The sequence below is a fragment of the Larus michahellis genome, chromosome 3, assembly GCF_964199755.1.
Source record: "Larus michahellis chromosome 3, bLarMic1.1, whole genome shotgun sequence".
Lineage (NCBI taxonomy): Eukaryota > Metazoa > Chordata > Aves > Charadriiformes > Laridae > Larus > Larus michahellis.
The window spans coordinates 25,029,509-25,042,109 of NC_133898.1; the positions used below are offsets into that span (position 1 = coordinate 25,029,509).

Genomic DNA, 12,601 nt, shown 5'->3' on the forward strand with positions numbered 1-12,601 from the left:
GAATTATGCTGGCAGTGCTATAAATCTCCAGCGACAAAGTTTTTGCTGTAATTTCATCAGTATTTAAAAAAAAAAAAAAAGCTCAAGCACGCTCCACCGAAGTATCAGCAGCTTTTCTGCAATTTTCTGCAAGAGACACACTCTTTGAATACACGGAATGTAACAAGCTCTGAAATAGAGGGATTTACGCTGTGGTCTAAGCAGGGATGGCTGTACCCTGGCTCTCCATCCCCACTGAGGCAGCAGGGGTTTTAATAAAAGTTAAAAAATAAAAATAAAAAATAAAATAAAAATCAGTGCTAAGGAATCAGGCAACTTTAGTTTTAGGAAATATGATCACGTAAGGTGTCTGCGCTGACAAAACTGTGGAGAAGACGGTAGAAGGCAGGTATAGCCCTCACTTTCAGCTCTTCATGCAGCTCTTCTCCATGCAACTCTTCAATGGCCAACCTGGCAGCAGAGAAGGGTGAATTTCTCAGCTTGCCGGCATCTTGAGGACCCACTGCATTGGGCATCTAAGGTGAAATTAGGGATTCATCTCCCCATCGTGCTGCTGGACCTCTGTCCTCACACCCCCACCCATGCAGTACAGGCGAATGACAGAGAGATGCAAAGGTCTAAGAGTTACAGGAGTCATGCTATTGAACAAAAAACAAGATAGACGGATGAAAAAACTCTGAGCATGCTTTGAATTAGCCCAGGTGGTACTTTCAGATCTCCATGTAGTTTTTAAGAACCAGACTGTTTGTAAATATCCTGCAATCCCACACCCAGAAGCCCCACAGCAGTGACCAAGTCTACTCACCAGCTCTGCTTATGCCTTCCAGCAACTCATTATGGCAATCCTTTGATTGCTGGAAAACGAAAGAGTAGCTCTCTACTATTAACACCTGGGTACTTTTTTTCTCTTCTCAGCCCTCAGAGATCTTATAAAGACCTCACGAACAAACATCCCACTGGTATCCTCCTGGCACCTCAGCCCAGAGGTGGGGTGATGGGCTGCAAGGGAGGAAGGATGCACGTGACGAGCCGCCCAGGCTGCTGCTTGCTACTGGGGCATGAACCCAGCTATTACCTTCCTCTTGCCTCATTTCATAGAATCATAGAATGGTTTGGGTTTGAAGGGACCTTGAAGATCACACAGTTCCAACCCCCCTGCCATGGGCAGGGACACCTCCCACCAGAGCAGGCTGCTCAAAGCCCCATCCAGCCTGGCCTTGAACACCTCCAGGGATGGGGCATCCACAGCTGCTCTGGGCAACCTGGGCCAGTGTCTCACCGCCCTCACAGGAAAGAATTTCTTCCTAATATTTAATCTAAATCTGTCCTCTTCCACTTTGAAGCCATCACTCCTTAGCCTATCGCTACATGCCTTTGTAAACAGCCCCTCTCCAGCTTTGTTATAGGCACCCTTCAGATACTGGAAAGCTGCTATAAGGTCTCCCCGGAGCCTTCTCTTCTCCAGGCTGAACAGCCCCAACTCTCTCAGCCTGTCCTCACAGCAGAGGTGCTCCAGCTCTCTGATCATTGTCCCAACTCGAGGCAAAGCACACACTTCCCTATATGCTGCAACTTGAAGCATTAGTAACCTTCTATCAGCTTAAGGGCATACCTTTCCACTCATAAAACCACATAAACAGCCAGCTTGCCTTCCAAGCGCTTAAAAACCCAGGTGGGAGTGTTCGGACATGTCAGCGGAAGAAATGCAGTGAGCGGAGGTAAGCTGAGCTCTCAGCATTCAGTATGTGAATTAATAAATAAATAAAAAGCATAAATGGTCTACAGACTCAAAAAGAGAAAGAAAAAAAAAATTACACAGATGTGCTTTAGCTCAGATGCTAATTGCTGCTAGTGGCATCAACTAATCCTAAGCATGGACTTAATTCCTATAAAACCACATCATTTAAGACATGTTGTCTTTCCGCAGGCGAGGGGAGGACGAGGAAGGAGCTGGCAGGCGAGACCGTGGTGCTGCAACAGGCTCCGGTGTTTAGGGAAGAAGCTCTGCGATGTCCCACAGCGTTTTGAAACTCTTGACTGCTGTGCAAACACCTTCACTGTGTTTCAGCTATTGCAAAGGAAACTAATCTTACTCCTAACTACTCCCCGAACAGGCAAGCAACGCTAAACATTTTAATGTACAGCGCAGGGAGGGAAGCTGACTAGTCTTCAGAGCCACTTTTAACCAGCAAAAAAAAAAAAAAAAGGAAAAAAAGAAGTAATGGGACTATCCAAATAGGACATATGTATAAGGCAATTAAAAACAATAATCTAAGCGTTTCCAGACGTCCTCGGGACTTGAGTGCATGTGCAGAACATGCTCCTGTCCTTGCACGGCAGCACAGGTCCTTACAAGCAGAGAGACGTGTTTCCCATACGCCAGATCAAAAGACACTATCAGGTTTTACAACAGATCTCCCAGCGCCATCAACGAGAGTCCCACAAAGAGCAAGAGCAGAGGTGTAACGGCGACCAACTCAACCTTCCTCTTAAAAAAAAAAAAAAACACACAGGGGGGGAAGTGGTTGCCTGAACAAGAGGCACACATTTTTGTTCCTAGAGATGTACACGGGAAGCAAGTCCTAATATTACTTTTGAAAGGCCATTTAGTACATGCACAAGCGAAAAAAATCCATTTAATTGTTTAGGTAGTTCATTGAAGATGCTATTTTTGGCTTGCATTCTGCCTAGTTTCCGGAGCACCCTGGACAAAAAGCACTGTGATCAAGGTACAAGCTCTACCACCACGATAGTATTCAGACCATGAAGCACCTTCCTCCTTGCTAGGCATGGCTGTCCAGGTACTTTGTGGAGGTGGGCGACTCCGCAATCTCACTTTCGAAAACACCACAGATAGAGAAATCAAGTAATTTTGTTAGGAAGCCCTGTAACTCCCCTCTCCCCACGCCTGCCAGTAAGAAGTTACCTTCCTAGCTGGAACAGCCACCAGCTATCGGGCTTCCTTGATAGACTCAAGATCTCTTCTCCGATTACAGCACACGTAGGAGTTGAGAACAAAGGAGAGAAAAAAAAACCCCACGAAACAAAACCCAAACCCAAAACATAGTCCTTGAAGTGTGAGTTGCAAGCAAAGAAAGTCAAAGAAGAAAGTTATTCAAAAAGCCTAAGAACAAGCAGACCAGAGACAAAAATAATAATTTGGGTTAAATCTCACTTGGACCTACTGCAACAGGTAGAACCTGCCGGCTGTTGGCAGAAAGGTCTTTAGCAGCCTTGAAAGCAGGCTTTGTAATGCTGCTTTTGATAAAACACAGCTTACTTCTAAGGTGAAGCATCTCCTGCTGCTGCATGAAGCTGACAGCGTTTCTCTCCAATGGGTGCATCAGTTGCACATCATTATGGGAGGCCACCTTCCCCTCATGCTGGGGAGAAAATATTGCCAGCGGGGTTTGGTTTGCAGCAGGAGTTGCTGCGATGGCAGAAGTCCTGCTTCCAGACAAGAGTGACATGTGAAGGAATGGAAATAAATGAAGCAAGAGGCAAGAAAAACCCCCAAGAGGGCAGAGGAAAGGAAATGAAAGAGCACAAAACAAGAAGCGAAACGGAGAAAGCTGGCAGGAAAGTGCAGAAACCCAGCAGAAGGAGGGAGCAGCCCCTCATCAGCTGCTCCCAGCCTCAGCCGGAGGCGAAGCTACGTCTCCTGCGGCTAGCGGGTGCCGCTGGGACAAGCCCTGCTTCCCAGGGTACGAGGGAGGAACCGCCGGTGACTTGGCAAGAGGAGTGACGAGGTGAGACAGAGCAGAGATCCTCCTGGACCCAAAGGAGATGATCTTCCTCTGTCCACCCAACATTTGTTTGGCATCAAGCTGGAGGTGAGAAGCATTACTATGACACCTGTGGGTACCAACACCGATATGATAAAAAAGCCAGAAACGACTGAGCTAGCGGGCAGAAATGGCGGTGTTTGGGCACTGCTTTGCTATTCTTGCTGCATTGGCAGGGCTTGCCCTCTCCACCCAGCTCCATTCCTGCAACCCGGCACCCTCGACTCACTGAGTGGAGGGGACCAGCAGATGGCCAGCTGGAATGGGAGAAACCAGGTGGGCAAACCCAACCTTTGCTCCAAAATGCTGATGTAAAAATCGAAAGCGAGGGCTAGGCACAAAGGTAAGGCATCAAGAAGGCGGACAGCACAGCCCAGCTGCATTTCTCTGCAGCTTCAGAGGGTCAGGTTTTCAGTACCATGAAGGCACCAGAAAAATAAATGACTGAAGGAAATTTGACACAGAAAGGGAGTGGACATAGGTAGGGAAAAGGGAAGGGAAGGAAAAGAAAACTCACAAAATCTTGGCAGAAAACCAATAGGTAAGAAAAGAAACAAACCAAAAAAAGAGCGTTAGAAACCATCAGCTGTGTTTACCCATGGCCAGGGTGGGAAGAAAGGGTCGGTGCAAGCAAAGTGGTGGGAGATGCTGCATTGCTCTGCTTGTGGGCAGGCTTGGAGAAGACCTCTCTTACCAGTGCCGGGATTTACGTGACAACAGCTCCTCGCTTGCTTTTGGGAGTCCACAAAAGTGGGGACCACTGCGGCTCACATCTGCTGTCAATGAACTCCGCGGTCTATTTGTGCTTTTTTATAGTCAACTGACCTTTTTTATTTTATTTCTTTTTAAATTTCAGTACTGCTTCAGAAGTGCAAGTCCTCCAAAAATCAGATGCTCCACTTAGACAGGGCATATATCAAAAACGCAGTCTCCAGAGCTGTACTTTTAGTTTTACTGATCTCTGTGCCCTCGCTGCTCCTGCGCATCTCTCGCAAGAAGGATTACCTTCCACTCTTAAAAAGCAGGGGGGGAAGGAAAAATAAAACAAACCACATTTTTCAATGAATTTGTTGTAGGGAACAGCTCCTATGGCCAAAGCTGGTCCTAACAGCAGAGAAAGCAAGAGGTGCACCTTTGCCGACGAGCCACAAGATTCTACTGGAGCGAAGGAAATGGAATTTATCGATTCCTCAAGCATGCCGGAACGTGTGAGAAAGCAAAAGGAATGACTGAAACCGATAGTTAAGTTGTGTCTCGTTCCTCAGCTCCTATTTTCCAGCCTGGTCCATAACAAAAAGGACAATTACCATCATCTCCCTGCAGTTTGGTGGCCAACAGGAAACAATTTTGTGGTTTAAATCCAGCTACCAGCGAACCGAGGCCACATTAAGAGTGAGCCTTGCCGCCTGGTGTAGTTTTGTTTGCAGCCTCAGGATTTAATTAAACGGGCAGATAAAGCCTACCTTTTAACCCACGCTCGAGGGTGCGCCCCAGCGAGATAAAAAACAGGCTGCAAAAACAGGTCGAAGATGATCCCATCGCCAGCGCAGCATCTGTGCCACGTTCGGACACTATCCACCACCACCATCCCACCACGCTTCCTGCTGAGAGGAGCCACGCTGAAAAAAAAAAAACCAAAACCTTGCTTTCTGGCCCAAAGGTGGGTTCGTTTAGGTTTTTCCTCTTCAATACAGGATTGGGGTTATCCAAGGGCTGCCTGCGGCCAGAACGTGGACTAATGTGCTGAGAAATTCAAGTCCAGCTCCCTCCCACTTGTGGCAACGCTCTTCCCACAGGTCTCCCTTCCAGTTGTCCGACCAAACACCCTCTCCATACGTCTTCCACCTACAGCTCTTTTCCAAGGCATTTCCGAGACAGAAATAGAAAGGGTAAATCCCCTTTTTTTTTTTCTCCCTTCTCCTTCATCCAAGAGAGCTATTATTCCCTTATAAACAGCAGCTTCTCCCAGTAACCGAACAAAGCAGCTACTTACATGTCGTATTTTAAACAGGCATGTTTTCAGGCCAAGAAATAAACAGTTATATTTTGGCAATCCTTTATTTCCTGTCCTATTTGCGAGCAATAATGTCATGACACACAGCGTGTCCTCTGCCTTCCTCCCTGGCTCAAGCTTGCAGCAAAAAAAATTTAGCTGAATGAGCCGCTTATGGCACCTACAGAAAAATCATCAGTATTGGGCAAAAGCATGGTGAAAATGAAGAAAAAAAAAATAAAGAAAGAAATTGCTTTTTCCATGTTAAGGGCAAACTGCAATATTCACAGGCTGGGTATTCAGAACAAGCATCGCCGGTCCCTGGTTAGCGATGGAGGGAAGAGGGATTTTTGGGACCAGCAAAAGGAGAAACGACCGTGAGTTGAGCTTAATTTTCTTTCCCTGGACTGGGAAAAATGCATCCCCCTGAAGCATCAGCGTGATCTCACGCTGCATTTTGCTGTCACACAGCAACCCCTTCCACCGCCGGAGACATATCCCACTTAACCCAGCCCGTTAAAAACCTCCGGGGGACCCATCCCACTTGCGAACCACTTGGAAGGCACGCTCTGGGCTCGCCGGAATAAATCAAGGTGGGGGTTCGTCGGGGACACCCTGGGGACGCAGGCGCTGCCTGGCCAGGGCAGGGCGTCCCGGCTCCATCCCAAGCAGCGAAAGGCTGCGGACCAACACTTCCTCCTTCTCTGACCTTTTCAATTTAATTACTTCCTGCGACTTTCTTGGAACCATGCATCGGAACGAGCCTCCGGGCGTAACCGAACGGCTTTAAGACTTCGACTCCATCCTTTTCCAAGTGGAAAGATGCCAGGAGCCCACCCGGGAGCTGCGGAGAGGGTCATCGCTGGCAATGGGTGCAGGCAGCGCGGCTCAAAACTCTCCCACCACTCATGCTCCGTGCCTCCGATTTATTACCGAGCTTCCCCATTTTCCCCCCAGCCCTGCAAAGGAGAAGCGCAGCGGTGATAGGGGGGAGGGGGGAGGAAGGAGGGAAGCAGAAATGACGGCTGAGATGCAGAAAGAGGCGCTGGCTTCGCAATGACAAATTGACCTCTAAGTATCGATCTGAAATGGTGCAGTCCTGAAGGGACCAATGAGTTTCCAGCATCCTAAGCCCTATTTTTCCCCCTCCTCGGTTTTATAAATTGTTTCAAAAACTCGCAATCTTATCAAGCTGTTCTCAAGGAATTAAAAAAAAAAAGCCAAAAACGGGGGGAAAAGACCCTCCTAATTTACTTGAAGAGGATTATTTTCAAATGCATCCTGACAGTGGTCCTTTTTTTTTTTTGTAATCTGGCTGTTAACATTTGCTCACAGTGCACTCAGTGAAATGAGAATAGCTATGCAAATTAAAGCCAGATATCTAGGGCAAATAGCACGCTATACTACCATTGTTCTGACAGCTTGAGAAAACTTATCAGGAGAGCCTGTCCTTATTTCTTTTAACACCATATATATCAGGGGAAAAAAAAGAAATAAAAAAAAAAATTTAAATCACTTCACCCACTACCGAAATGAAAAACAACCCATGAGTCACCGGCTTCAGCGACGCTATCAATCAATGCAAGGCTGGAAGCGAAGAGCTTAATGGAGGAAACCATGGCTTACCTAAAACACCTCACCGTGCCCTACAAGGAGAAGGAGGCCTGGACTAAACTGCTAGAAGCCCAACTGCAGCCTCCAAAACAGGGATCTGCACCGAGGTGAGGACCACGGTGCCTCGTTCACGCCGAAATCCAACACAAACCAAGAAAATAGCTAATGTTGGCCTGGGAAATGGGTTGGGTACCAGCTCCCCGTGGCCACCAGCGGTCCCCATCTCCCAGGGACCAAAGCACCACGTTGCTGGGTTGACTGGTGGCTCCAGGAGAGGCAGCATGACCCGAGAGCCTCCCTCCCCAGCCCAGGTAGGATGCACGCAGAACCCATAAGCCAAAGGCCTTCCTCAGCATGGCAGCGTGGTGGCATGTGGAGGAAGAATTTACTCCAAAACAAACTACAGCCTACAATTAAGGAGGGAAAAAAAACGCCAACCATTGGAACAGACACTCACCTCCGCAACGAACCCAGCAGGAAAATGCATTTGGAGCAACGTCCTCCTGCAAGATGACAGCTGGCGAGCACCAGCTTTTGGCTACTGAATGGGGTTAGGTTTGCCCCTGCGCTCTCAAACCCAGAGGCAGGGACCCACCTCTCCTCCTCTTGTCCAATTTGAGAAATGAAGCCAAAAAATAACCCAAAACCCAAACTAAGAACTGGCGGGTTTTTATTGAAAATGAGCTGGCCACATTTTTCCAGCGTGCTAGGTCATGGCAATCCGTGAGAGAGAAACTATACTTTTTTTTTTTTTGGGGGAAGAACCATACCAACTTCAAAATAACCACAATTTCAGAAGCTACATATAAACACATATTTATAGCCTCTTCATTAACGAGTGCCAAAATAACAATTCCTCTTAACACACGCGTTGCAGGCAGAAGCCATTTCCTTTGCCGCTCACGTTTTCGCCGGTAAATCGCTTTAAAACAAGTTTGACGTTACAAACGGTATAAGCGCAGTGCATGCCACTGATTACGATTTTTTTTTTTTTTGGACAATTAAAAAAAAAAAAAAACCAAGCTAAAAAGTTGCACAATTTTGACGCCACTTTCTAAGCCCTGAGAGAAGTCATTTTTAAAGCGCGGTACATCCTATGGCGCTTGGCAGGGAACCAGTCCTGCACGCAAGTGAGTCATTTTTCTCGACTGTCAAAACGCAGAAAGAGATAGCCAGGAACAACGTTTGGGCCAGCGCCGCTTGTAAAAAAGCCCTTCCTGTAATTTCGCTGGGAGAGTTTGACTTTGGGGGAGAAAAAAAATTAAAAAAAAAAAATAAAACAATTTGTTTAAAAGGGGGGAAAAAAAAGAGCACCGTCAGGCATTTTGAAAGCCTCGTTGCGGCCTCTTTGCGGGGGGTTTTAACGCTGGGGAGGTGGCGGGGGTGGCTTTGGGGGCTGGGGGGTGCAGCAGGGACCCGCAGCCCCCCCCGGGGTGGGGTGGGGGGGCGGTGAATGGGGGAGGCGGCCGGTGACCGGGTTTATGAATGCGGCGTCATGTGACGGCGGCGGCGGCCGCCCTCCTATTCACAAAAAACGGCGGCCGGGGCGGGGATCCGCGACGTCGTGTCCCCCCCCCCCCCCCCAACTCCCGCGATTCCTGATCCCCCCCCCCCCTACCCCCCTAAATCCCCGGGGGTGCAGGGTAGGGGAGCGCCCCGCCAACCCCCTTCTCTCCCCGCACCGGCCGCCCCGACGACCCCAAGACGGGATGGGGGAGGAGCGGGGGGTGAGATGGCGGCGGGGGGGGGGGTGCGTGTGGGTGTCCGGGGTGCCCCCCCCCGCGCCTCCCGGGGTATTTTTTATGAATGAAAACGCGGTATGCAAATGAGCGCGGCCCGGGAGGGGGTGCTGGGGGGGGGGGGGGGGAGCGCGAAATGGCGGATGCGCGGGCGGGCAGCGCGCACACGTACGCGCGTGTCCGTGTCCCTCTGTCCGTCTGTCCGTGTAAGGGGGGGGGGGTGGGTTGTGAGGGATCCGCACCGGCTCCCACCGGAGCAACAAAGCGGGGGGGGTGCTCCTCCACCCCCGCTCGCCCGCCCTCCCGCCACCGCCCCCGGCCCCGCTCACTCGTCAGGGTAGGCTTCCTCGGTCATCTTCTCCCCGTCTAGGCTCATCCCTCGCCGCGGGCGGCCGGGCTGCGCCTCCGCATCTTCCTGGCGCTTCACATGGCGGGGAGGGTGGGGGGGTGGGGGGAGGCCGCGCCGCGCCGGGCCCGACGGCGCGGGAGGGCGGGCGGCGGCGGCGGGGGGGAAAAGGGGTGGAAGGGAAGGGGGGGGGAGGTGTCTACGGCCGCGCTTGTCGCCGGTCGGCGGCGGCCGGGGGCGGCGGAGAGGCGTCGGTCAGCGCGCCGCGGGGGCGGCGGCGGCGGCGGCGCGGGGTGCGGGCCCGGGGGAGCGGCGCAGCGCCCGGGGGCAGGCGGCGGCGGCGGCGCCGGGCCAGCCCCATGGCCGCGCTCACGCCATGGCGGGGCGCCGCGGGTGGCGGCGGAGCAGGGAGGGAAGGAGGGAGAAGGGGGTGGGGGGTGGGAAGTCCCGGCAGGAAGCGGCGGCGCTGCCGAGCGGCCGCGGCCGCCGGGAGCGGGCAGGGCAGCGCCGGACCCGGGAGGGAGGGAAGGAGGGAGGGAGCGGCGGCGGCGGCGGGGAGGAAGGAGGAGACGCGGCCGGCGGTGGCGCCTCCCCCGCGGCGGCGCGGCCCGCCCCGGCCCGCCCCACCGAGCCCCCGCGGCGCAGCCACCGGGGTGCGGCCGCCGCGCCCCGCCCGCCTCCGCCGCCGCTCGGCTCGGCTTCGGCTCGGTCCGCCACCCTTCGGCTCTCTTCGGCTCGGTTCGGTTCGATTCGGCTCAGTTCGGCTCGGTTCGGTCCGATTCGTCTCGGCTTCGGCTCCGTCCGCCTCTCTTCGGCTCGGCTCGCTCGGCTCACCTCAGCTTGCCCCGGCCGGGTTCAGTGTCACTCTGCCCCGCTCGGTCCCAGTTCCTCCTCGCCCTGTAAGGCCTGGCTCAGCCCGATCCAGCCCATCTCAGCCCTGCCAGGGCCAGCTCGCCTCAGCCTGAGCTTGCCCAGCTCGGCCGGGTTCAAGCCACCCCAACTCGGTCGGGCTTGGTTCCAGCCTGGCTGGGCGCAGCTCCCTGTCATGGCTGACAAGGCCCATGTGGAGGATTTACCCCCCTGTAGGCGATTAGCGCGATGCCGTGTGGACAGCCAGGGGTTTAACAGCTGGTCGGTAGAAGAAGAGCTCAGGGAGGCAGCGTTGACCCCGTGGAGCTGTGTCCCGAGGTGACAGGGCTCCTCTGCCCACACAGCTGGGTTTCTCACCACCCTTGTGTTCTTCCCACCCCACGTTGCCCTCTGCAAGAGCTCAAGACATCCCTTGGAGCCATGCTCAGCAATGCTACGGGGTGAGCACAGGCATGCTGGTAGCACAGCGCAGCTTTTTTTGTAGGTCAGTTGAAATGTTTTTTGCTACTGTGAACAGTGCTGTAACCATGAACACTCTCCCAACTCCCAGTGTCCACAGCTACACTGTGACATCTTCTCCCACCCTGGAAACTTGCTTCGTCCACAGAGGAGGGGGTGAGAGGAGCCAACTTTTGAAAAGAAAGTTTGAACCATGACATTAAATAACTAGTAGTGAGGTTTGGGTTTGCTTTCTCCATCAGGTCCTCTGTCCCAGGCCCCAGGCAATCCTGGGAGAAGAAATCTGTCTGTCTCACCCATGCACATCACCCTGCCCTTCTGGCCTCCACAGGTTCCTCAGCTACAGCTTCTTTTTCCCCATCGTGAGCGGGGAGATGTCCCATCTGCTGCTCTCACTTTGTAGGGATATTCAAACCCCGTGTGGCTGCGATTCCTAAGGAAGCCACTTACCGATTTATCGTTCAAGTCTAGTCTATGGGATTTAGTCTCGAAGGGACCTTCAGATTTTGGGGTGGAAATTGTGTTTCTGCTCTGTTGGGCTTCAGTTTCTAAGTGCTGTACATTTTCTTTTCAGGAACAGAAGTGGAAACTTGGAGAAAAATCTGTGGACTGCTAGTAATGCGATGGAGGCAAGACCTGATGAAAGCTTTGAGGTCTTCTTTATGGGAGGTTAGCCCTAGGGAGAAGCAGCGTGTCCTTTGGAGATGGTACCAGAATCTGCAGCTTTGGTGGCATTACAATATTATAGTAATGCACTTGTCATTGCTAGAGGTTCGGCCATCACACCAGATAACGTGTGAGAGCACAAGCCCACTTCCCTCCCCTTGGCAGCCTGTGGTGTGCTCATTCGGGTGGCAATGCCGCTTCTTTCCCCCTCCCCTTCCCACCCATTCATTCCTCTGCTAAGCACAGTTTGACACCCCCTTGGCTGTGCTAATTCATCTCCCCATTGGGGAGTTACACTGCTGGATCTGCTAAATGGTCCCAACTAAGAATACTCCCCAATACCTCTTTATTTTGGAAAGTTATTCGAGGATCCAGCTTGCAGAATGGCATGATAAACATCTTGGCAGAGCTGAGCTGGCAGCAAAAGGAAGTGTCAGGGCAGGAGTAAGCGGTTGGGGGCAAGGCAATGGCACGAAGGTCTTCAGCTGCTGTACCATAAAAGACCAGATGTAAAGATTTGACACACTTCCACCCATCCTGTGTCTTTTTTTTTTCCCCCAAAACGATGCTGAGATTGCACAGCCGTCTAACATCCTTCAAATCTTTCACGCCAAAAATTTCCATGGTCAGCATGGAAAGTGGGGACATGAAGTGGGGAGCATGGCATTTAGCAGTTGGCTACTACAGAACCAGAATAAGGGGAGACTTATGGCCACGTGAAAAACCCAGGGCACAATCATGTAATTAAAAGGTCATTATAATGCATATACTGCTGAGGAAGAGTGGGTATTAATCACTGTCTGATTAATGCTTGAGAGCTTGACTGCATGATCTGGATGTATTTTTACGTACTTGTGTTGTGAATGAGTACATTTGCCCCAATGGCGAGAAGCAAAGGTGTCTGAGGTTTGTAAGCTAAAGTTTTACTCGATCTAGTTTCTTGAGTCATTTCCTGTGGATTTGAGAGATCGCGCATTTGATCTCTGCTTTCACTGTCCTGCTAATTTGGAAGTTGCTAAGCTATGTATTCGCCGAACAATTTCTCTCACTGCACAACCCTCTGACTATTACTTTCATACTGATAAATATTGAATTTCGTTTTTCTAATACTCAGGTTACTGTGCCGGTT

At 51.5% G+C, this 12,601-nt stretch overlaps 1 protein-coding gene across 1 annotated transcript in view; it reads right to left on the minus strand.

The window, feature by feature from the left end:
* SPRED2 (sprouty related EVH1 domain containing 2) overlaps nucleotides 1-9,939 on the minus strand; it is a 67,126-nt gene extending 57,187 nt beyond the window's left edge. The window contains exon 1 of the mRNA XM_074579273.1: nucleotides 9,461-9,939. Within this exon, the coding sequence (XP_074435374.1) occupies nucleotides 9,461-9,507 (47 nt within the window). The 5' untranslated portion in view covers nucleotides 9,508-9,939. The remainder of the gene's footprint in view (nucleotides 1-9,460) is intronic.
* Between the last annotated feature and the right edge of the window lie 2,662 nt (nucleotides 9,940-12,601).